The sequence below is a fragment of the Pelophylax lessonae genome (assembly GCF_965119305.1).
Source record: "Pelophylax lessonae genome assembly, chromosome: 5".
Taxonomy (NCBI): Eukaryota; Metazoa; Chordata; class Amphibia; order Anura; family Ranidae; genus Pelophylax; species Pelophylax lessonae.
Genome location: NC_138772.1, coordinates 483,504,568 through 483,531,590, shown reverse-complemented (window position 1 = coordinate 483,531,590; position 27,023 = coordinate 483,504,568). Strand labels below are relative to the sequence as shown.

At 50.0% G+C, this 27,023-nt stretch overlaps 1 protein-coding gene across 1 annotated transcript in view; it reads left to right on the top strand.

Annotated features, from left to right (window-relative positions):
• The first annotated feature begins 1,880 nt into the window (after positions 1–1,880).
• STK3 (serine/threonine kinase 3) overlaps positions 1,881–27,023 on the top strand; it is a 450,433-nt gene continuing 425,290 nt past the window's right edge. Inside the window, exon 1 of the mRNA XM_082257854.1 lies at positions 1,881–2,082. Coding sequence (XP_082113980.1) covers positions 2,060–2,082 — 23 coding nt within the window. The 5' untranslated portion in view covers positions 1,881–2,059. The remainder of the gene's footprint in view (positions 2,083–27,023) is intronic.

Below are 27,023 nucleotides of genomic sequence, written 5' to 3'. Positions count from 1 at the left end.
TCTTACAGCAGGTACTTTGTATGTCTTTTCTCTTCTAGGGCTCATTCATACCATCTGTTGGGGGCTGTAAATCCCAGTAGTTGAGACACAGTTTTACCAACTAAGAGCTCAGTCTACTCTCCTCCAATGATTAGATTTGTCCTGACACATCTCCCAGAAGATCAGTATGCTGTTTTTTCTCCTCCCCTATGGGAAAAATATACTTTTTTATATCTATACATAAATGTTTTGTTTTTCATTTCTATTTTACACTGAATGGGTTGTTTTACAAGGTGAGGGTTCACATATACTTTAACCACTTGCCGACTTTGCTATGGACGAATGATGACTACAGAGTGGCCGGCTAGTTCTGGGATGCTCTTGTATGATGGCATCCTGTGATCTTGCCCGCTGTGCACCCACTGCGGGGTGCGGGCGGCATGCTCTGTGATAGCTCTGTCTGGAAGACACTGCTGATCACAGATTGAGGTAAAGAGCCAATCAGTGGCTCTTTGCCACGTGACCAGCTGTGTCCAATCACAGCTGATCATGGATGTAAACAGAAGCCGGTCATCGGAACTCCTTTCCTCATGCTGACAGAAAGAGGAGTGGAGAAGAGAGCCCATAACTGACTTCTCTAAAAGGGACATGTGCACTGATTATCAGTGCAGTCCCAACAGTGCCCACTAGTGCTGCCAATCTGTGTCCACCAGTGCCTCCTCATCATTGTCACCTATCAATGCCCATCAGTGCCACCTACCAGTGCCCATCAGTGCTGCCTATCAATGTCCATTAGTGTCACCTATCAGTGCCACCTACCAATGCCCATCAGTGCCGCCTACTAATGCCCATCAGTGTCACCTATCAGTGCCACCTATCAATGCCCATCAGTGTCACCTATCAGTGCCACCTACCAGTGCCCATTAGTGCTGCCTATCAATGCCCATCAGTGTCACCTATCAGTGCCACCTATCAATGCCCATCAGTGTCATCCATAAGTGCCATCTACCAGTGCCTATCAGTGTCACCTATCAGTGCTGCCTATCAATGCCCACCAGTGTCACCTATCAATGCCTATCAGCGTCACCTATCAGTGCCCATTAGTGCTGCCTATCTATGCCCATCAGTGTCACCTATCAGTGCTGCCCATCAATGCCCACCAGTGTCACCTATCAATGCCCATCAGTGTCACCTATCTATGCCCATCAGTGTCACCTATAAGTGCTGCCTATCAATACCCATCAGTGTCACCTATCAGTGCCACCTACCAATGCCCATCAGTGCCACCTACCAATGCCCATCAGTGTCACCTATTAGTGCAACCTACTAGTGCCCATCAGTGCCTCCTCATCAATGAAAATATGATACAAATGTATTTTGGGTACAGCGTTGCATTACTGCACAATTGTCATTCAAAGTGTGACAGTGCTGAAAATCGGCATGGGCAGCAGGGGGGTAGGGTGCCCTGTAGGTAAGTGGTTAACCCTTGGTGTGCAGATTCCCTCCTATGAGAAGACTCTTTATTGGCCTGCAGTTGGGATGTATAGTGGTAGATGTTGTGATGTGACAGGCAGATCCATGTGATCACATTACACCGGCTCTCCCCGGACGGCTCCATGCTGCTCTGATGACAGCTCCTCTATATACAATACTTAACTGTACAGTGTACAAGTGACAGCTCCCCTATCCCACCAATCAGACTGTACAGGGCGGAGCAGAGACCTAAGGCCCGCCTCCTCCCCGGCATGCTCCGCGCTCTCCTCTCCACTTCCTGCTCCCTGGCTGATCTGGTTAGGAGGGAATGCAGCGGAGCAGTACTGTACCATCAATAACACAGGGAGAAACTTGCTAGGACGCCTTACTAGACGTGACATAGGAATCCACCAATGAGGAAACGCGCTAGCGGCCGAGCCAACCAATCCGCAGTATGAGCCGAGCCGGGGGGTGGGACTGGCTGTAGTAGCGGGTTAGGTTGAAGTGTAGTGCGGAGGAGGAAGATGGAAGTTGTACGGAGTTAGTGCGGCTCCCGGAGATTATTGTACAGCCTGTCCTCTGCCGGAGGGGGAGGAACACCGCCAGCATGGAGCAACCCGCACCCAAGAGGTAAGCCGGGGAGAGAGGTTACCATTCCTCCGGGGAGAGGGATACTGAGAGCCGGGGGCTGTGCTGGGAGCAGAGGCCTCACTCCGGATATAGAGGAGAACCCCGGATCACCCCCTCCCCCCACCTACACTGACCTACCACTGACATCACCCACACTGTGCCACCACTGACCTCACCCACACTGTGCCATCACTGACCTCATCCACACTGTGCCACCACTGACCTCACCCACACTGTGCCACCACTGACCTCACCCACACTGTGCCACCACTGACCTCATCCACACTGTGCCACCACTGACCTCATCCACACTGTGCCATCACTGACCTCCTCCACACTGTGCCATCACTGACCTCATCCACACTGTGCCACCACTGACCTCACCCACACTGTGCCACCACTGACCTCACCCACACTGTGCCACCACTGACCTCATCCACACTGTGCCACCACTGACCTCATCCACACTGTGCCACCACTGACCTCACCCACACTGTGCCACCACTGACCTCACCCACACTGTGCCACCACTGACCTCACCCACACTGTGCCACCACTGACCTCACCCACACTGTGCCATCACTGACATCATCCACACTGTGCCACCACTGACCTCATCCACACTGTGCCACCACTGACCTCATCCACACTGTGCCATCACTGACCTCACCCACACTGTGCCACCACTGACCTCACCCACACTGTGCCACCACTGACCTCATCCACACTGTGCCACCACTGACCTCACCCACACTGTGCCACCACTGACCTCACCCACACTGTGCCACCACTGACCTCACCCACACTGTGCCATCACTGACATCATCCACACTGTGCCACCACTGACCTCATCCACACTGTGCCACCACTGATATCATCCACACTGTGCCACCACTGACCTCACCCACACTGTGCCACCCCTGATATCATCCACACTGTGCCACCACTGACCTCACCCACACTGTGCCACCCCTGATATCATCCACACTGTGCCACCACTGACCTCACCCACACTGTGCCACCACTGACCTCACCCACACTGTGCCACCACTGACCTCACCCACACTGTGCCACCACTGACCTCACCCACACTGTGCCACCACTGACCTCATCCACACTGTGCCACCACTGACCTCATCCACACTGTGCCACCACTGACCTCACCCACACTGTGCCACCACTGACCTCACCCACACTGTGCCACCACTGACCTCACCCACACTGTGCCACCACTGACCTCATCCACACTGTGCCATCACTGACCTCACCCACACTGTGCCACCACTGACCTCACCCACACTGTGCCATCACTGACATCATCCACACTGTGCCACCACTGACCTCATCCACACTGTGCCACCACTGACCTCATCCACACTGTGCCATCACTGACCTCCTCCACACTGTGCCATCACTGACCTCATCCACACTGTGCCATCACTGACCTCACCCACACTGTGCCACCACTGACCTCATCCACACTGTGCCACCACTGACATCATCCACACTGTGCCATCACTGACCTCACCCACACTGTGCCACCACTGACCTCATCCACACTGTGCCACCACTGACCTCATCCACACTGTGCCATCACTGACCTCCTCCACACTGTGCCATCACTGACCTCCTCCACACTGTGCCATCACTGACCTCATCCACACTGTGCCACCACTGACATCATCCACACTGTGCCACCACTGACCTCATCCACACTGTGCCACCACTGACCTCATCCACACTGTGCCACCACTGACCTCATCCACACTGTGCCACCACTGACCTCATCCACACTGTGCCACCACTGACCTCATCCACACTGTGCCACCACTGACCTCATCCACACTGTGCCACCACTGACATCATGCACACTGTGCCACCACTGACCTCACCCACACTGTGCCACCACTGACCTCCTCCACACTGTGCCACCACTGACCTCCTCCACACTGTGCCATCACTGACCTCCTCCACACTGTGCCATCACTGACCTCCTCCACACTGTGCCATCACTGACCTCACCCACACTGTGCCATCACTGACCTCATCCACACTGTGCCACCACTGACCTCATCCACACTGTGCCACCACTGACCTCATCCACACTGTGCCACCACTGACCTCATCCACACTGTGCCACCACTGACCTCCTCCACACTGTGCCACCACTGACCTCCTCCACACTGTGCCACCACTGACATCATGCACACTGTGCCACCACTGACCTCACCCACACTGTGCCACCACTGAGCTCATCCACACTGTGCCACCACTGACCTCATCCACACTGTGCCACCACTGACCTCACCCACACTGAGCCATCACTGACATCATCCACACTGAGCCATCACTGACATCATCCACACTGTGCCACCACTGACATCATCCACACTGTGCCACCACTGACCTCATCCACACTGTGCCACCACTGACCTCACCCACACTGTGCCACCACTGACCTCACCCACACTGTGCCACCACTGACCTCATCCACACTGTGCCACCACTGACCTCATCCACACTGTGCCACCACTGACCTCACCCACACTGAGCCATCACTGACATCATCCACACTGTGCCACCACTGACCTCACCCACACTGTGCCACCACTGACCTCATCCACACTGTGCCACCACTGACCTCATCCACACTGTGCCACCACTGACCTCACCCACACTGTGCCACCACTGACCTCACCCACACTGTGCCACCACTGAGCTCATCCACACTGTGCCACCACTGACCTCATCCACACTGTGCCACCACTGACCTCACCCACACTGTGCCACCACTGACCTCACCCACACTGAGCCACCACTGACATCATCCACACTGTGCCACCACTGACATCATCCACACTGTGCCACCACTGACCTCATCCACACTGTGCCACCACTGACCTCACCCACACTGTGCCACCACTGACCTCATCCACACTGTGCCACCACTGACCTCATCCACACTGTGCCACCACTGACCTCATCCACACTGTGCCACCACTGACCTCACCCACACTGAGCCATCACTGACATCATCCACACTGTGCCACCACTGACATCATCCACACTGTGCCACCACTGACATCATCCACACTGTGCCACCACTGACATCATCCACACTGTGCCACCACTGACCTCACCCACACTGTGCCACCACTGACCTCACCCACACTGTGCCACCACTGACCTCATCCACACTGTGCCACCACTGAGCTCATCCACACTGTGCCACCCCTGACCTCATCCACACTGTGCCACCACTGACCTCATCCACACTGTGCCATCACTGACCTCACCCACACTGTGCCACCACTGACCTCATCCACACTGTGCCATCACTGACCTCACCCACACTGTGCCATCACTGACCTCATCCACACTGTGCCATCACTGACCTCATCCACACTGTGCCACCACTGACATCACCCACACTGTGCCACCACTGACCTCACCCACACTGTGCCACCACTGACATCATCCACACTGTGCCACCACTGACATCTTCCACAATGTGCCACCACTGACCTCATCCACAATGTGCCACCACTGACCTCATCCACAATGTGCCACCACTGACCTCATCCACACTGTGCCATCACTGACCTCATCCACACTGTGCCATCACTGACCTCATCCACACTGTGCCATCACTGACCTCATCCACACTGTGCCACCACTGACATCACCCACACTGTGCCACCACTGACATCACCCACACTGTGCCATCACTGACCTCATCCACACTGTGCAATCACTGACCTCATCCACACTGTGCCACCACTGATATCACCCACACTGTGCCACCACTGATTTCACCCACACTGTGCCACCACTGATTTCACCCACACTGTGCCACCACTGATTTCACCCACACTGTGCCACCACTGATTTCACCCACACTGTGCCACCACTGATTTCACCCACACTGTGCCACCACTGATTTCACCCACACTGTGCCACCACTGATTTCACCCACACTGTGCCACCACTGACATCATCCACACTGTGCCACCACTGACATCATCCACACTGTGCCACCACTGACATCATCCACACTGTGCCACCACTGACATCATCCACACTGTGCCACCACTGACATCACCCACACTGTGCCACCACTAACCTCACCCACACTGTGCCACCACTGACCTCACCCACACTGTGCCACCACTGACATCATTCACACTGTGCCATCACTGACCTCATCCACACTGTGCCATCACTGACATCACCCAGACTGTGCCATCACTGACATCACCCAGACTGTGCCATCACTGACATCACCCAGACTGTGCCATCACTGACATCACCCAGACTGTGCCACCACTGACATCATCCACACTGTGCCACCACTGACCTCACCCACACTGTGCCACCACTGACCTCACCCACACTGTGCCACCACTGACCTCACCCACACTGTGCCACCACTGACATCATCCACACTGTGCCACCACTGACATCATCCACACTGTGCCACCACTGACATCATCCACACTGTGCCACCACTGACATCATCCACACTGTGCCACCACTGACATCATCCACACTGTGCCACCACTGACATCATCCACACTGTGCCACCACTGACATCATCCACACTGTGCCACCACTGACATCATCCACACTGTGCCACCACTGACATCATCCACACTGTGCCACCACTGACATCATCCACACTGTGCCACCACTGACATCATCCACACTGTGCCACCACTGACATCATCCACACTGTGCCACCACTGACATCATCCACACTGTGCCACCACTGACCTCATCCACACTGACCTACCACTGACCTCATCTCCACTGTGCCACCACTGACATCCTCCACACTGTGCCACCACTGACATCCTCCACACTGTGCCACCACTGACATCCTCCACACTGTGCCATCACTGACCTCATCCACACTGTGCCATCACTGACCTCATCCACACTGTGCCATCACTGACCTCATCCACACTGTGCCATCACTGACCTCATCCACACTGTGCCACCACTGACATCACCCACACTGTGCCACCACTGACATCACCCACACTGTGCCACCACTGACATCACCCACACTGTGCCACCACTGACATCACCCACACTGTGCCACCACTGACATCACCCACACTGTGCCATCACTGACATCACCCACACTGTGCCATCACTGACATCACCCACACTGAGCCACCACTGACATCCTCCACACTGTGCCACCACTGACATCCTCCACACTGTGCCACCACTGACCTCATGCACTCTGTGCCACCACTGACCTCATCCCCACTGTGCCACCACTGACCTCATCCCCACTGTGCCACCACTGACCTCACCGACACTGTGCCACCCCTGACCTCACCGACACTGTGCCACCCCTGACCTCACCGACACTGTGCCACCCCTGACCTCACCGACACTGTGCCACCCCCTGACCTCACCCGCACTGTTCACCATGCTTCTTCGCTGTCGCGCCATGCCCTGTGCTGTTATCTTCCAGGACAGCTATATGACATGATTGCCACCCTTTACTGCATCCACACTGTGTCACCCCTTACCGCATACACACTGTGCCACGCCTGACCTCACCCACGCTGTTCACCTTGCTTCTTCGCTGTCGCGCCATGCCCCGTGCTATCGCTGGTTATTTTCCAGGACAGCTATATGACATGATTGGCTCCGCCTTCAGCAGGAAGCATAAATATGAGAAGCCCCTCCCCCTCTTCCTCAGTTGTGTGTTCCCATCCTACGGGGGGAGTAGACTTCATCATGTATGTGTTGTTTCCTCTGATAATCCTGGTGTTCAGGTCTGGGGATTCCGGTGTTCCCGGTCAGCTGGCTTATTTAAGGGGTTTTCCCCTGAAGACATGCTCTGGACCTCGCCACTTGTAGAATGTAGATAATTTCAGCAGCCTGATGTTTCTTTGGTTTGTTCCTTCTGATGCAGTAATGGTGGCTGTGGTCATCGCTCCTCCTGGAGGAAATGCCATTTAAGATCGTGAGGGTGGGTGAAACAAGATCACAATTTTTTTTTTTTTTTTTTTTTTTTTTTTAACGATTAACTGTGCAGCTCTACGCCTGAGGAACCCCCTCTCTATAGGGAGAGGTGGGGAACAATGATGCCTCTTGAGGAATCCCCCCCCCCTTCTATGGAGAGAGATGGGAAGCAATGAAGCCTCTGGAGGAACCCCCCTCTCTATGGAGAGAGGTGGGGAGCAATGAAGCCTCCTGAGTAAAGCTGCGAGATTCTGGATAAAATGAGAATCACAATTTCTTTGCTTAGAATAAAGATCACGATTCTTGGCGTAGCCATCTTTTACATTATACAAAAAAATTGGTCTTACTTTACTGTTAAGTTTTTTTTAAAATTAATTTTTCTAAAATTCAGTAAAGTGTATTTTTTCCCAAAAAACTACGTTTTGAAAGACTTCTACAGTGTGACATAAAAGATTGCAGTGATCACCATTTTATTCTCTAGGGTCTCAGCTAAAAAAAAAAAAAAACATATATAATTGAAGGACTACAAGTCCCAACAAGAACCCCCTGGGAGGGAGAGAGGGTGAAAGAGAGGGGAGATGAGGGAGAGAGGGGGTGACTGTAAGAGAGGGGGAGGATGGGAGAGAAAGAGGGGGGCGGGGGAGAGAGGGAGGGGGGGGAGAGGGAGTGGGGGTGGGAGACCCCCCCCCCCCCCTAGGCCCCACGAGCACTAGGCGCGGAGGAGGAAGAAGGTAAATCCTCCTCCACTTTGATTTATGGGCAGGGCCAGGGAGTCACTAGTTGCTAGACGCCAGGCGGCTCTGAAATTTTCCACATTTTGTCATACAACCAAGAACGTAAATTTATTTTATGTGATAGACCAACACGAAGTGGCACGTAATTGTGAAGTGGAAGGAAAATTATAAATGGTTTCCAATTTTTTGTTACAAATATCTGAAAAGTATGAGGTACATCTGGTTTCAGCCCCCTTTACTCTGATACCCCTAACTAAAATTTAGAGGAGCCAATTGCCTTAGCCACTGCTCCTCTCCTGGCCCGACTCCCGCTGTGACTGAATACAGCGGGAGCGAGCCTCTGGCGGCGCGCGTGCGCCGCCGAGAGCGGGGAATGTCTGCCGACGTAGGTCTACGTCGTCAGACCTACAAGAGCCACTTTGCCGCAGTAGAGCTCTAGTGAGCAGCGGCAAAGTGGTTAAGGGTTCAAATGTCAGGCAAAATGGTCGGCCCTCTCGCATGTTCACTTTATCAAATCTGGCCCTCTTTGAAAAAAGTTTGGACACCACTGCTCTAGATGTACAAAGCTGGTAGAGACATACCCAAAAATAGACTTGTAGCTGTAGTTGCAGAGAAAGGTGGTTGTACAAAGTATTGACTCGGGGGCTGAATACAAATGCATGGCACACTTTTCAGATATTTATTTGCAAAAAATTTTGAAAACCATTTATCATTTTCCTTTCACTTCACAATTATGCGCCACTTTGTGTTGGTCTATCACCTAAAATCCCAATAAAATGTATGATTTTGGTTGGAACAGACAAAATGTGGAAATGAATACTTTTTCGAGGCACTGTAGTTATACTTTAATGACATTTGTACATTTTCAGTTGTTGTTTGTTTGCCTTTCCTTGTAATGATTGTCTCGTGTGTGGTGGCTGCATTAAGTAGTGTCATGGCTGATTGATTCCCCTATGTCCATTCATGGATCTACCTGCCTTGTTCCTATTCACCAAGAGAGGCAAGCAATTTCTTGTTTCCGCTCTCAGACACGTCTTGCCATTTCTCCGTGTGCATCAGTGTTGTTCTAGGAAGCTAACACATCTATTACAGCATGGGCCACTCTTTTACTTACTTTAACTCGTAACTAATCGAAAAACCTTTTTTTCCCATTTTTGATAGAGCAAGTGAGGGTTATAACCCTTGACAGAGTTAATTCTTTGTGCCATTGCTGAGATTTCAATTCACTTCCTGTCCCGTAGCCAAACAGAAAGTGGGAGGAAGTTCTACAAAAAGAATTCCTTAGGGACTCCCAGTTCATCAGACCTAGTGTCCCCATTGGAAGATTTTCCCCACTAATATTTTTTGGGGACAACCCAAAATGTGTGATTTTTCTTTTACTTAAGGTTTTCTCCTTGATTCACCATACCATGAGGACTCTACTATGCTGCTGGTTAAAGAGGGATAAGTTTATCCCTATTCAATCCATTTCATTTTTCGTTCGTTCTGACTCCTGACACTACGGATTGAAGTGGGATTGATGATCTAGACGAGAGCTGTGTGTTCCCTGTGGTTCTCTCTCTCGGGCTGGTCACTCTCCCACGGGCCGGTGAGACTCTACTACATATACACGTTTGCCCTTGCACTTTCACAAACAGGCCAACATAACTGGCATATTGCCACTGAAGAGAAACAATCTCTACTGTTCCTCGTCAGTTAGGTGGTCCCGAAGAAGTGGTACTTCCACGAAGTGCGTAGACCGCTATCCTATATCTCGACCATATAACATGCAACTCCATGGTGGCTTTATTTGGTAGAATCAATTTTTCATATTTTGTATGTTTTAACACACTTTTATTGTTAAAAACCCAATAAAATATTTTGTATTTTTATATGTACTTTTGTACTGGTGTGTACTAAAGTTCTACTTGTTCTTTCTGTTCCCAATATATTTGAAACAAGGTTGATACCCTCCAGTTGTACACGACTTTGATATATACTTTGCCCTGCACACATTCAATTCATCTTCAATTGAGCTTTGGCAATAAAATATGTAAGCTGATTGGTTTCTATGCAGAGCTGCTCCAGATGTTGCAATTTTTAGTAAATAACCCTCCTAGTTATCCAAATTTTTGTCCAACCCATGTATATGCCAAATGTGGAAGACATTTTATTCCTGAAATAAAAAATGACTTTTATTCATTTTAATTTCCTACAGTTCTGGATTTCAGCAGGGTTTCTTGCCCAGTACCCTTAGGGTGCAGTTGGTGACTTTCTGTTTTTTCTAGAAGTTAGATTGGCAAATAATCTACCCAATTTATAGCCTCATAAGGCTATATCTTAAGGGCTCAGTGCCTCCAAGAGTATTATGGCCTGATGGATTGCAGACACATATTTCAGCATACTAAAGTTCTGGTCGGTTAAGACCTGCTAGAATTGGAGCTCATTCCACAAGGTTGATGGCCACATCTTGAGCAGAGATGGTAGAGCTTTGTTGAAAGAAATCTCTCAGATTGCAATATGGTCCTCAATCCAAGCTTTAGAGAAGTCTTAAGGCCCGTACACACATACCGATTGTCGGCCGTAAATATTCGGCCAATGTCCGATCGGCCGATTGTCGGCTTGTTAGTATGATGCTTCCGACAACCGACTGCGACTTTTCGGCCGAACAAAATCTGGTGTGCAGGCTATAAAATTTTTGTAGGCCAACAAAGAACGGCCGATTGTTCGTCAGTCAGTACAGATTTGGGCCGACAAAAAGCAGATGAGCAAGGCTGGGCATGCTCAGAGAAGAAAAAACACACGGAAAGTTAACCATCACATGACATCACTTCTGCAGTTGGTTGTTATTGGCCGACAAAATTCGTGTGCAGTCTTTAGCACTTTTCAATCAACACGACAGCACCGGACAAAAGACGGCCGAACGGTCAGCCTACAATCGGTGCGTGTGTACGAGGCTTTACCGTGTGGAAATGTTGTCAAACTAGGACTTATTGTTCAGAAGGAGGGTGTTGCAGGCATTAATACCTCCCCCCCCCCAAGGTATGTTTACTTGTTTATCCTCTCGGGTAGCTGTCCTGGAAGATGATTTGGGAAAATTTTGGTTACGCCAGTAGAGGTATTTTTAGGAATCTTCCAGGACAATGTGCATATTCCCACCCCGAAGTTTCTAGTTTAAATTGATAGTGTTTGGTGTATGTTTACCTAAAAATTCCCCGTGTATATTGGTGGAGGTTCTTTACTTACACCAACCAACAATGAAAGGGAGGGATGGGCTTTTAAATCTCTCTTTTGGTTTGTGGTTTCTGTTAACCACTTTACCGCTGCTCACAAGAGCTCTACTGCGCCAAAGTGGTTCAATAACGTCTGGCGACGTAGATCTACGTCGCCAGACATTCCCCTCTCTCGGCGGTGCGTGCGCCGCCGGAGCCTCGCTCCGTATTCAGTCACAGCGGGAGTCGGGCCAGGGGAGGAGCAACAGCGATCGCCGCTGCTCTTCCCCGATCGTTGGGGGAATCAAGTCTGGAGATCCGCCCGCTTGTGTAAACAAAGCGGGCAGATCTCCTAAGTGACAGGCAGGGTTCAGCATAGTTGAACCTGCGATCTGTCCCTGTGTCACTCAGTCACCTCCCCCCCACACATGTCAGTAAGCACCAGGCATACATTAACCCCTCCCTCTCCAATAAAATTAACCCCTTCCCTGCCAGTGTCATTTTTACAGTAACAGTGCATATGTATAGCACTGATTACTGTAGAAATGTCACTGGTACCCCCAAAAGTGTCAAAAATGTCAGTCAGGGGTCCGATCTGTCCGCCGCAATGTCGCAGTCCCACAAAAAAATTGGAAAGATTACCTCCATTACTCGTTAAAAAAAAAAAAACACCAAAAACAACAGAAATCTTTCCCTTAGTTAGTAAACGCAATAACTTTTGCACAAACCAATCAAAATACGCTTATTGCAATTTTTTTTTTTTTTTTTACCAAAAATATGTAGCAGAAAACAAATTGGCCTAAAATGAATGTCATATAAAAAAAAATGTGAAAAATATTGTTATTTCTTCAAAATTGTCGCTCATTTTTTTGTTTTATAGCAAAAAAGTAAAAATCGCACAGGTGATCAAATACCACCAAAAGAAAGCTCTATTTGTGGGAAAAAAAGGACGTAAATTTTGTTTGGGTACGGTGTTGCATGACCGCGCAATTGTCAGTCAAAGTCGCACAGTGCCGAATCGCAAAAAATGGCCCAGACGTAAGACAGCAAAATCCTCCGGTGGTAAAGTGGTTAAAGGTGAAGTCAATCAGCTCTCAAGTAGCTATCTTGGGAGATTCTTGGAAATACAATTTACCAATGGGTGTAACCAAGATTATCGCTGACCTCTCACACGCTGTCCTATGTGATAATGCAAGGCCCTGCCATAGTATGATTTTTAGTAAACTGGTACAGAGATGGCACAGGATTCTCAAAGGATTGAGAAGCTCCAATATGTCAATTTGTAATTGGAGAAAGCTGTGTTTTAAGTTTTCCTTAGGTTTGGTAATCCCGGATCGGGCCTGGCATTTGAAGGTTATGAAATGTCTTGGGTGGGGAGGAACCTACAGTTCTGTGTCCAGACTTTGTGTGACGCCTCTGCAGTCTGTGTGAGTGCACAGGTATGCATGGTCGTTATAAGGCTTCATGTACACACAGCCGGCGGTGAAAACGTTCCTATCCTGAACGCGATTCTTCCACGTTCAGGAAAGGGAGTTTGAAGCTCACCTAAAAGTGACTGCTTCTAAACTCTTCTAAAAGCCTATGGGTATGTGTACAGGCTTTTATGGAGTTGGGTTTAGGAGCTTTGGCAAAATAAATGCCAGGACCTCCTAAACCTAATTTTAGCAGCTGCCAATGTAGACATGCCACATGAAGTCTTAAGCCCCCTTTCACACAGGGAGTCCGTTCAGATCCGCCTGTCAGTTTTTTGGCAGATCTGAATGGACGCCCCATGCATCTCTATGGGGCATCGGATGTCAGCGGAGACATGTCCGCTGACATCCGATCCATCAAAATTGGACGGATGGAAACCCTATTTCTCTTACGTCCTCCGACAGTCGCTGCCTCTTCATATTCGTCACATATGGGGTATTAGACTTTGCTCCGAAGGAGTAGCTAGGCAACAGAATATGTTAACAATAAAGCTTTAACATATCCCACCCTCAAGGGGTGGTCCCCTCAGTCAATACCCTCCTACTTCCTGCAACCATATCTCAGTTTTAATGTCTAGCTTGTCAGGAGTGGCTGGCTCTCTCTGTGCTGGGGCTTTGTGCCCCAGACTCTTTCTTCTTTTTTGATTTTTTGTTTGAGTTTTCTCTCTACCTTTACTTAGCTGTTCTTTTTGTCAGCATTAGTTCTTCGGATGAAGAGGATCATGCGGGCTGGGTCTCGGGCTGATCCCCCTGGTCGCAGGTCGTTGGTCAGTGGCTTCCCAGCCTGCCATCGAGCGTTCAGCCAGGTAACGCTCCTGGCACAGTGAACGACCCATCCCTGTTCGGTGCAGGGATGATTGGTGAGGTGGCTACCTCACTGGACGCTGTGCGGTTTCTTAACCCCCATTCTGTGCGTCTTGTATGCGACTCTCCCTGCCTCATGTGCAGCGGCTTGTTCGCCTGTGCGGGTCCCCCACGCCACTGTGAGGTAAGTGTATTTATGTGGGGACCTGTCTGTCTGGGGGGGTGTCAGTCTGGGACTGTGTAACCTGCCTCTATTCACACTGTTTGTCTCCCTATCTCTCGGCTGCATGCTGTGGGCTGCAAGGGGGGGGGGGGGGAGCTGTGTGACACTGTGTGTGTCAGCCTTGTCAGTGTGAGAAGCTGTGTGCTGTGGGGCATGTTTTGTGGCATGTTTGGGCATTATACAGCGATCGCTGCGGCGATCTGACATGTTTTTTTATATACAGACATGTGTGCATTACTGTACTGTGGAGCGGCGGTTTCGGCGCCAAACGGCGCCATTTTGCCTACACTCGCTCCGGCCGCATGTTCTACATGCATGGCGGCCATTTTCTTGTAGCCTCCCATAGGCTTTCATAGAGCGCCCTGGCAGCATCACTTCCTCTTCTCCAGAAACACCGATCGAGGCAGCAGCAGCGGCGAGGGTCTCCTCAGGTTATATCCTTCCTATCCATTGCCTGTGTCAGTTTTATTGTCCCTGTGGGGGTCTCATTGTGCTTGTGTGTGGTGCGGTGGGCTGCGCTCGCCGCGCTTGTTAAAGGGGCAGTTAACCCTTTATTATCCGGCATTTGTTATAGGGGCAATGGATTCTCAGGAGGGCAAATTTCCTACCGCCTTGGTGGAAAGCCAGGGGACCGCTGTTTCCCCCCCAGGGGGGGATTTAGCCACTATTGTGGCTGGCCTTGCTGCTCAGGTGCAGATGCTGGTGGCTGCTCAATCTACTAAAAGACCCAGAGTTGCTCTTTCCTCTGATTCTGAGGGTGAAGGTGATGGGGTTGTTATGGCGGGGGCCTCCTTATCGGGGTCCCGCTCCTCCCTGGATCTAGTGGGGTCCGAGGTGGAGGCTGAAGTTGAAGGGGTTGATAATTCTCCCCCTGGCTCGCCTGAAGAGCTTGCAATCATGGATGAATTGATTGCTTCCATAAAACAAACGCTGTGTTTGCAGGATGAAGTGTGTCCCCCCGCTGCCTTGGCGGCTTATGGGACGCAGAGAAAACGCAGGACGCCGCAGGTTTTTCCCTGCAATGATGATTTTCAGCGCGCTGTTAAGGAACAATGGCGCAATCTACGCAAACCTTTTGCTGTACCAAGTAGGTTCAAGCTGCGTTATCCTTTCTCGCCTTCCACTGATGAAAGGTGGTGTGTGCCACCCCCAGTGGATCACGCTATTGCGGTTTTAAACACATCCACTGCGATTCCTGCAGAGGATTCCCCTGTGTTCCGTGATGCCACGGATAGGAGATTGGAGTCTCTTGCCGTCATACTTATTCTGTTACGGGTTCTATGCTTAAGGCTCTGTTTGCCTCTCTCATGGCGGCCCAGGCGGTCGCAAGTTGGACGCAGATGCTTAGGCGCGTCCTAGTGGCCGATTCGGCCTCGCCGGCGACCCTGGATATGGTGGATCAAATCCACCAGGGTGTCATGTATCTGTGTGAAGCGGACTTGGACCTAGTCCCGTTGGCTGCACGTGTGCACAGCGTGGCGGTGTTGTCTCGCCGCCTGGTTTGGTTAAAATGTTGGTCGGTGGACCAGTCTTCACGTAAGACCTTAGCCAATCTACCTTATGATGGGTCTCGCCTTTTTGGGGAGTCCTTGGATGTGTTGATTAAGGGGATCACCGGAGGTAAGAGCACTCTCTTGCCCTATTTCCCCAAGGCTAAGGGGGCTTCTGGGAAGAAGCATGCTAATTTTCGGCCCCCTCAGGGGTCCTTTCGTGCCTTTCGGTCGCACTACAAGGGCAAACCGTTCAAAGGTCAAGGCTCTCAGAAGAAGCCCTGGTCTGGAAAACAGAAGTCCGGTCAATCCGGATCCGCAGCCCTTAACAGTGCGGCCTGAAGGGGCGCCCTCACCCAGTTTTGGGGTGGGGGGACGCTTGCTCGGTTTTCTTCAGCCCTGGTTGACTCGCGTGCGGGACAGATGGGTTCAGGAGATCGTTCGATCTGGTTACAAGATCGAGTTTCTCTCTCGGCCGGAGAGCAGATTTTTTCCCTCAAATCTTCAACTGTCTCCAGAGCGTTTACGGGACCTGCACCTGGCGGTGCGGGACCTGAGGGCTCAGGGAGTGGTAGTTCCGGTGCCTCATCGGGACAGGTTTCGGGGGTTTTATTCCAATCTGTTCACCGTGCCCAGAAAGGAGGGCAAGGTTCGTCCAATTCTGGACTTGAAGGCTCTGAACCGCTCTGTGCGGGTTCGCAAGTTCCGCATGGAATCCCTGCGGTCGGTGGTGGCTGCCCTGGTTCCGGGGGAATTCATGGCCTCCATCGATTTGAAGGATGCGTATCTTCACATCCCCATTTTCGAGGGTCACCAGAGGTTCCTTAGATTTGCCATTGCGGAGGATCACTACCAGTTCGTGGCATTGCCTTTTGGTCTCGCCTCGGCTCCGCGGGTCTTCACCAAGGTGCTTGCACCGGTTCTGGCATTATTGAGGGCCCAGGGCATTTCTGTCCTGGGGTATCTGGACGACATTCTGGTTCGGTCTGCGACCAGCCAGGGTCTAGAGAAGGACCTGTCTGTCACGATGCAAACTCTGCAGGAGTTTGGTTGGACGATAAATTTTCCAAAGTCGACACTGAGTCCGTCGGTTCGTCTTCCCTACCTGGGAATGATTCTGGACTCGGTGCAGGCGAAGGTCTTCCTGCCGGAAGACAAACTCAGAACTCTTCAGGAGGAAGTCAGGTCCCTCAGGGACGTTCCGCACTCGTCTCTGCGGACGTGCATGAGATGTCTGGAATTGATGGTCTCGGCCTTCGAGGCGATTCCCTTCGCCCAGTTTCACACGCAGGGTCTCCAAGCGGAGATCCTGTCCATGTGGGACGGGCGACCTCAATCTCTGGATCTTCAAATCTCGTTGAGTCATCGCACCAGAAGAGACCTTCTGTGGTGGCTCCAGTCCCCGATGGTGTCCGGGGGCAAGTCGTTTCGTCCTATCTCGTGGACGGTGATCACCACGGATGCCAGCCTGTCGGGCTGGGGTGGTGTTCTGGGCGTTCTGTCCGCCCAGGGAACTTGGTTGGAGGGGGGAGTCTTCCCTTCTGATCAACATTCTGGAATTGCGTGCGATAAATCTCTGTCTTCATCGCTGGACGGACCGACTGCAGGGCTGCCCGGTTCGGGTGCAGACGGACAATGCCACGGCGGTGGCCTACATCAACCACCAAGGGGGCACCAGGAGTGCCCGAGCGGCTCGAGAAGTGGCCGACATTCTGTCTTGGGCCGAGACTCATGTCCCGGCGATAACGGCGGTTCACATTCCGGAGGTGGAGAACTGGCAGGCGGACTATCTGAGTCGCCAGACCCTGGATCAGGGGAATGGTCTCTCCACCCGGCTGTCTTCCAGATGTTGTGCGCGAAGTGGGGTCTTCCAGATGTGGACCTGTTCGCGTCTCGTATTAACAACAAGGTTCGTGGCAAGGACGCGCGACCCTCGGGCAGACGCGTCGGACGCGTTAGTGGCCCCGTGGCATCAGTACAGACTGATGTACGCGTTTCCACCGATTCAGTTGCTGTCCAGGTTCCTTCGCAGGTTACACTCGGAACGCAGCACGGTGATTCTTGTGGCACCGGACTGGCCTCGCCGGTCCTGGTACGCAGACCTCGTGAATCTGGCGGTCGACGCCCCGTGGCGTCTGCCTCTTCGAGACGATCTCCTGTCTCAAGGACCGATATACCATCCTGCTTTACAGTCTCTGGCTTTGACGGCCTGGCTGTTGAGACCGAGGTCCTGAAGGAGAAGGGTCTCTCCCCAGAGGTCGTTCATACTTTGATCAACGCGAGGAAGTCTTCCTCGGGGAAGGTTTATTACCGTACTTGGAAGGCCTATTTTGCCTGGTGTGAGTCCAGGGGGTTTTCACCCCGCACGTACTCGGTTTCCCGAGTGCTGTCCTTCCTTCAAACGGGTGTCGATCAGCGTTTGGCGCTGGCTACGATAAAGGGTCAGGTGTCTGCGCTGGCCGTTCTGTTTCAACGTCCCGTGGCTTCCAACTCCTTGGTTGGCACTTTTGTTCAGGGTGTGCGGCATCTGGTTCCTCCTAGGAGGGATCCTTTGCCCCCTTGGGACTTGAATCTCGTTCTGTCTGTGTTGCAACGTGCTCCTTTTGAACGGATCAGGGAGGTCTCGTTGTCTATGTTGTCCAAAAAGGTCGCCTTTTTGGTGGCGATCACTTCGGCTCGCAGAGTGTCGGAGCTGGCAGCTTTGTCCTGCAAGTCTCCGTATCTGGTTGTTCATTTGGATAAGGTGGTCTTGCGACCTAATCCTTCTTTTCTTCCGAAACGAGTTTCGGAATTCCATCTTAATGAGGATATTGTCTTGCCTTCGCTGTGCGCGAAGCCTAAACATCCAAAGGAGGTGAGATTACATTCTCTGGATGTTGTTCGGGCGATAAGGGTTTACCTTAAATCGACTGAGTCTTTTCGAAAGACGGACTCCTTGTTTGTTCTTCCAGAGGGTCCTCGAAAGGGCATGGCGGCGTCGGCCTCTACCATCGCCAAATGGATCAGGCAGGCCATTGAACAGGCCTATGCCTTGCAGGGGAAGGTTCCCCCTGTGCCTGTGAAGGCGCACTCTACTAGATCTCTGAGTACGTCTTGGGCCTGTCGTCATGGGGCTTCTGTAGCCCAGGTGTGTAAGGCGGCGACTTGGTCGACCGTGCACACTTTCACAAAATTCTACAAAGTAGATGTTCAGGCATCGGCGGATGCTTCCTTTGGCCGCAAGGTTCTTAGTGCGGCAATTCCCTAGGGTCCCTTGTTGGGGACCTCTGGCTGTTGGGATAAGTTTTTTATCCCCTGGTTGTTTGTCTTTTCCTGGGTTGTTGCTCCTGTTGAGCACTTGTTTTTCCTGTTGCCCAGCTGGTTTGCTTCCTTTGGTAAGGTTCCTTTCTTTGATGCGGAGACTGCGTTGCCTTTTCGGCGCGGATGCGTTTCCCACCCCTCATGTTTGCACTGCTTTGGGACGTCCCCATATGTGACGAATATGAAGAGGCGGCGACTGTCGGAGGACGTAAGAGAAAACGGAATTTTTGTAAAATCTTACCTGTAAAATTCCTTTCTCTGAGTCCTCCGACAGTCGCCGCCCCCGCCCCTCTTTTGGGGTTTGGTTGTATACTCTACTGCTATTCCACTAAAACTGAGATATGGTTGCAGGAAGTAGGAGGGTATTGACTGAGGGGACCACCCCTTGAGGGTGGGATATGTTAAAAGCTTTAATATTAACATATTCTGTTGCCTAGCTACTCCTTCGGAGCAAAGTCTAATACCCCATATGTGACGAATATGAAGAGGCGGTGACTGTCGGAGGACTCAGAGAAAGGAATTTTACAGGTAAGATTTTACAAAAATTCAGTTTTTCCATCCATCTGGCGGATCGAATGAGAATGGACAGACTGTCCGTTCCCATCCGATTCCCCCATAGAGATGCATGGGGACAGCGCGGAGACACAGCTGTCAACCGCCTGCTCAGCGAGGGGGTCCGCGGATCGATCCCCCGCTGAGAAAAATGGAGTCCGCCTGACGGACTCCGTGTGTGAAAGGGGCCTAATGCCCCGTACACACGCGTTGATAATTGGCCGTGAATTTTCGGACAACGTCCGATCGGCCGATTTTCGGCTTGTTAGTATGATGCTTCCGACAACCGACTCCGACTTTTCAGCCGAAAAAAAATCTGCTGTGCAGGCTATAAAATTTTTGTTGGCCGTCAACACAACGGCCGATTTTCCGTCAGTCAGTACAGATTTCGGCAGACAAAAATCTGATGAGTAACACTGGGCATGCTCAGAGAAGAAAAAACACACGGAAAGTAAACCAGCACATGACATCACTTCAGTAGTAAGATTTTTGTTGGCCGAGAAAATTCATGTGCAGTCTAGGCACATTCCAACCAACACAACAACACTCTGGACAAAAGTCGGACGATCGGTCGGCCGATAATCGTTGCGTGTGTACGAGGCATTAGTCTGATCAGAGCTACGACAGTTGCTGCCGTTCAGCAATACAGCCAGTGTGTGAGGTTTTTAAATATAAAGCCAAACCTATCTTTACACCTTGATTTCCTGGTTTTCTGCCTCTCCCCCTAGATTTAATTGTGGGCATTACGAACCTTGAGGTCAGTTGCCACCACCCCCGGTCTAATGAGAGTGCCTGAGGGGTGTGTTTAGCTAGAGGGCTATCGCAAAGAACACACAGATATTTTTAGTTGTTAGAGTGGTTGTAAACCACTAGCGTTTTTTTTTCCTTTTACTCTGCAAGGTAAAGCCATAATGTGCTAGTATGCATCACATTCTAGCACATTGTTAAACTTGCCTTAAAACAAAGCCCTCCTGTGTGGAGATGTCAGAGCTGGATGCCTCTTCCATCTTCACCCATCTCTTGCTTCCGGGTTCGCGGACTCCAGCTCTATGACTGGCCGGAGCCGCAATGACGTTACTCCCGTGTATGCATGCGGGAGCCGCTGTGTACGGCACAGGGATCTGAAGGAACGGCATGAGTGGGTGAAATGGCAACTACAACACGCATTCACCCTGTATTCTATGTGATGGTATTTCTTTTGGGCAAGCTCTTGGAATTCGAGGCAAATCAAGAAGACTCAGTAGTTTCTAGCTGTTTGGTTGGACAGTGGTGGAAGGAGGTGGGTGCACTGATGATCATGCTGGCTCAGCATGGAGAACATATAAAAAGTACATTTACTTTAAGCAACCAGTCAGGGCTTGTTTACATTTGTGTTTGGTAAAGAGGGGAGGATAAATATAGGCAATTGAGACACATTTTTACAGCTCCCTGGCCAAACCCCTAAACGGCAAAAGCAGCCAAACAAGGTTTTGCACTTGCTACGGCTGCAATGCTTAGCTTTGCGGCTGTGGCAAAAATTATACCCTCTGTTGTGTTGAGTGACGGTACTGTCCATTTAAGTAAATAGGGCTGTGCCTCAACTGTGTACAATGCACATGGTTGCAGCACAGCAGTGCAAGCTTTTAAGTTTAAAAAGACCTGTTAATGTGCTGCATGGTCTTCCCCAAAGCAGAACTAAACTTTCCTTTCCTTCAATGGTTCCAGTCCCTTGTTGGCTTTTTCGGTAATTGCTGCATAAAGGGACTGTGCCGGTAATGTGAGCGGAGCTCTGTTTACATGCCGCAGAAAACGCCCAGTAGACAGGTAGGTGTTTTTTTATGCAGAAGAGACCTTGCATTGTCTCATTTGCAATAAAGATTAAGATTAATTAAAGATTAATAAAGAGCCTGCCTGCTCGCAGTTGGACAGTGGTTCTTTCGTTCCACTTAAAGGCACCTATGCGTTCTACGTAGCATTTTCAGTTTTGCACAAACCTACTACAGTCCTTTTAAAGAGGAAGTAAACCCTCCTCTGACACTTGTACCTATAGGTAAGCCTATGATAAGGCTTACCTATAGGTACTGTAAATATCTCCTAAACATGTACCGTTTAGAAGATATTTACCTTACATGCAGCCAGTGACGTCACTGGCGCATGCGCTCTGAAGGAACGGCCGCTGGTGCCGTTCCTTCAGAGCTCCGTGCTGTGACTGTCGGCTCCTGCGCGTGTGCGTGGGAGTGACGTCCCCGCGGCTCCGGCCAATCAGATGGCCGGATGCCGCGATCCCTGAAGACGGGCGACTGGACATGTCGCCCGTCATAGAGGTAAGCGAGCGGCACGGCGGGGACTTGTTCTAAGGTAAGTATTTGATAATGAGCTAGTATGCGATGCATACTAGCTCATTATGTCTTTCTCTTTCAGGATGAAAAGAAAAAAAAAATAATTTTTCCGGTTTACAACCTCTTTAACATGGTTTCCTATGGGTCACTTTCACACCTCTGCGTTTTCTACTGATGCGTTTTTTTTGGAAAGGGTCGGATTTTTTTTTCCGCAACAGTTTGCATTTTCCAAAGTTTCAATGGAAACTCAGCAGAATTTCATAAAAAATGCAGTGCTTTGTGTTTTTGTTGGTTTCTCCCACTTGACAACAGACACCTCCCAAAAACGTATCAAAGACACTTCAAGAAATGCAAAATGCTTCATCTGCAACCTGTATAGGTGTGAACCAGGAGTAAGAATCCCTCAGGAAGAGTGAATCCTTTGTAACATCTTGGATGGGTATGCTGACCTGGGAACTCTCACCTCCTGAAATTTCTTAGAATGTTATCTAGTTTAGTTGTAGAGTCTACAGGGAGGAATCAGTGGGTGGAGTGAACCTATAATCCGCAGTCCCATTTACTTCCTGTGCTTTACGCCTTTTGTGGATTGTTTTGGAGAGATAAAATGACATGGTTAAAGAAGCCCGGCTATCAATAGACTTTCATTGCTTTTGTGGTTGATAGTGATCGCACAGTTCATAGGACCGGCTCTTTCATGTGCTGACGTGCACATCGTAATATCAGTTTCATGTTAAAAAATTCATGATGTCACACAAGAGCAAAACAAATGTCAGTTTTTAGTGATTCTGTCCCTTGTGACGGCACGGACAGCCAAGAGCGGTACCTGTGTTGTCAGATCAGCATTGGATGTCCAATAATCCACAAATATGGATTTAGCCCAACCCTATCTGCTGGCCCAATGTGATGTCATTTAGGGGTATTTTAGCAGGTGAATATGAGCACTTCCACCACTGGAAGTGCTTTTGTTATCACTTAGCACTGGCATTTGTTCTGACATCAGTTTGAGATGTTTCAGTGATCATTCAGAATTCATTGACAGGTGCACTTGATCTGCATTTACCTGTGTTTAATGCAGATTTTCCAGCATTCCAATAGACTTGCATAGGTATGGAAAACATACTTGAAGCAAACAAGTCTCTAAACGCAGCTTGGGGTCCATTCATACCAGCTGCTGCGTTGGTGAAGCCTAAAGAGGAAGGGGTGTGGTTTGCAAATGATGGGGGGGGGTCTTAAACAGGAAGGGGTGTGGCCTTGGCAGAAAGGGTGGGTCATATTTAAATTAGGGTGTGCACAAGTAGGGATGCACCGATCCGATATTGGGATCGGATATTGGCCTCGATACTGGCAAAATAGCTGGATCTGGGATCGGTAAAATTAACAGATCTAGGGGCCGATCCGGTTTCGTCACCGCAGAATCTACGTCATTCATCAGCTGTTTGATACTATTGTATGTTCAAGCAATAAACTGTTTTTTTTTTCATGTGGCTACCTTTTTATTCTTTTTAATTTTGAGTTTGACTTTGATTACATAATATTTTAGATTTTGAATGCACAATTGTTATAACAAAACAATAGTACCGTATCGGTATCGACAGACACGCAAAGCCAGGCATCGGTATTGGGACTAGAAAAGTCGGATCAGTGCACCCTTAAGCACAAGTTTAGTCAGTCCTAGGGCAGCCCAAAACCTAAATACACCATTGACTCCGCCTGTGACAGGGGCGGCGCATTTCAGGAAGCATTGGCTTATGCATCTCTGCTTCCTCTAGTGCTGGCTTCATTCAGAACACTGAAGCTCTGGGGTGGCGGGTCGGGAACCCTCGATCTGGGCTTGCCGACCCACCATCCCAGAGCAGGAGATCACAGGCCACATCAGAGGGCTCCGTGGACCAGCGGTTGGGCACCCCTGGCTTAAGGCCTCGTGCATAGTGGACATTTAGCCTCTTTGCATGAGATCCCTTCATTTTGGTGTGGGCTGAAGGCACAGGAGAACTTTCTGTCCCTGTTGTTGGAAACCTGTAAGATTCTACAAGAGGCTGTAAGTGGTTGCAGCTGAATAGTGCCCTGAGTGTTATGAATGTTTTAGGGCACTATGTGCCAGGTGATGAATGCCTGGAAAGCAGCCTGCTTGCATTCCAGGCTGTCTTCCCTGTTTGGTTGCCTACCTGATATGATTGAAAGGCAGCACAGTAGCCTGCCTAAGGAGCTTGTGTGTGTGTGTGTGTGTATGTGTGTATATATATATATATATATATATATATATATATATATATATATATATATATATAATCTATTTAGCAGGTTAAAAAAAAAAGTGCATTAAGGGTTCATGCACAGTGGCTTAAAAATCGCTGCTTCTGCGGGAGTTTAGTGTTCTGCCTGTAGAAGCAGCTCAGTGTTATCCTGTGTGTCCATGCACATTAGGTTGTTTTGAGGCATATTTTAAGCTCAGCGTTTAAAGCAGGGCTAGAAAAATCCCAGGTCCCCATGGCGGCTAGAAATTGCATCCTGGCCCCTGTACTTCTTGTCAGCCCAGACATGAGCAATTAGTATTGCCCGACATGCAGTTTGGAGTGTCAGGGAGCTGGTTGCCAACCGAGCGTTCGGCTAGTTCTGGGAGGGCGTCTATTGAGGTCCTCCTGAAACCTCTCCCTCCCCCCAGGGCACCCCTGGGGCATGCATTTGACACAGCTGATCACAGATCGAGGTAAGGGGCTGACCACAGCGGCCCTTTACCATGTGACCAGCTGTGTCCAATCACAGCTGATCACATTCTGTAAACAGACTTGCAGTTAACTGGCAGTACTTTTCTCACAAGCTGTCACAGCATGAGGTAAGAAGATTCTGACAGGCACATTTACACTGATAATCAGTGCTCTGTTTATCAGTGCAGCCCATCAGTGAAGAAGAAAAATGTACTTATTTGCCAAATTTTTTAACAGAAATTAACCACTTCCGGACTGCCTGCAGCATATATCCTGTGGCAGGGCGGCCCGGCTGTGCAAAATCACACAAAAATGTGATTTTGTGCACGAGATGTCGGGGGCGTGCGAGCTGTGATGGCCACCGGAAACCGCTGATCGTTTGGTGAAATGACAGAACGGCACTCTGCCTATGTAAACAAGGCTGGCCGTTGTTTTGTCAGGAAGGAAAAGAGAGATCTTGTGTTTGAGCTAATCTGAAACACAGATCTCTCTTTTCCTCTAGTGCATACACTCCCCCCACAGTTAGAAAACACTCCCTAGGAGCACACATAACCTCTTGATCGCCCCTGGTGTTAACCCCTTCCCTGCCAGTGTCATTTATACAGTAACAGTGCATTTGTTTTTAGCACTGATCACTGTATTGGTGTCATTGGTCCCCAAAGTGTCGCTTAGTTTCAGATTTGTCTGCTGCAATATCGCAGTCCCGCTATAAAATCGCAGATCGCCGCCATTACTAGTAAAAACATAAAAATAAAAAGTCCATAAGTGCCGGTTCACACTAGGGCGACCTGTGAGGCGACCTGGTCGCCTCACGGGTCGCCGCAGGTCGCCTCCCATAGGGAAGCTGCGGACCCGTTCTAATAGGAGCGACACAAGTCGCTCCGACCTAGAAAAAAGGTCCGGAGCTTCTTTGGGGCGACCAGGAGGCGACCGCCATAGACTTCAATGTTATGAAGTCCGTGGCGGCCGCTCCGAGGTCGCGGCGCGCTGCTCGCACCGCGATCTCGGAGGTCGCCCCTGCAAGTAGCGTCGCGGTAATGTGAACCCGCGCTTATTGTATCCCATAGTTTTGTAGACACTATAACTTTTGTGCAAATCAATTAGTATTTTCCGGCGTATAAGACGACTCTTTAACCCAGGAAAATCTTCTCAAAAGTCGGGTATCGTCTTATACGGCGGATGCTGGAGCCGAACTGGAGAATATGCGGTGGGGGAGTGAGAGCACTACAGCTATGCTGCCACACAGACTGCCTAAGCTGACAGAACTCCCATCCAGGCTCCCCCGCCCCTACCTCCACCGCTGTCTAAGTTAAAAAGCCTGTGATTTGTTGTTGCTAGGGGCGGTCCTAGCAACCAATCTGCCTGTTAAATGGAAAGTTGGACACTTCCTGCCTTATGCTCAGACATGCTGCATCCTCTATCTGCTGTGTAAGGTAAGGGGGGGGGGGCTGTAAAGGGGACTGTGAAAGGGAGTAATGCGCAAGTAAGGGGGGACAACTGTAGAAGAGATTGGGATACAAGGAGGGTGACTGTGGAGGGGATTGGGATACAAGGAGGGGTACTGTGGAGGGGACTGGGATGCAAGGAGGGGGGTTGTGGAGGGGATTGGGATGCAAGGAGGGGGGTTGTGGAGCATGGCAGCTCCCATGGATTTATTGTTTTATACTTCCTTTCAGCTTTAGAGTGAATTTGGAAAAGTTTAATCCACTTGCACTGTTTTATGCATACTCTATATTTTAATTGGAAAAGTTGGGGGGTCGTCTTATACGCCGGAAAATACGGTAATATACACTTTAGGATTGTTTTTTTTTTTTTTTTATAAAATTATGTAGCAGAATACTTATTGGCCCTAAATTAATAAAAAAATTTAGATTTTTTTTGAAAAAATTTTGTTGTGTATGTAGAAAGTAAAATCTTTTTTTTTTTTTTTGTCACGATAAGTGTCCATTCACACTGGTACGACTTGTCAGGCGACTTGGTCAGCCTGACATATCGTGCACCGTCGCTCCCATAGTGTAGTACAGGAGCCGTTCTAATAGGAGCGACACAAGGAAAAAGGGTCCTGTACTACTTCGGGGCGACCTGGAGGCGACTTGCATTGACATTCATTTTATGAAGTCCGTGCAAGTAGTGCCGAAGTCACGCTGTGCGCGACTTCACAGGTCGC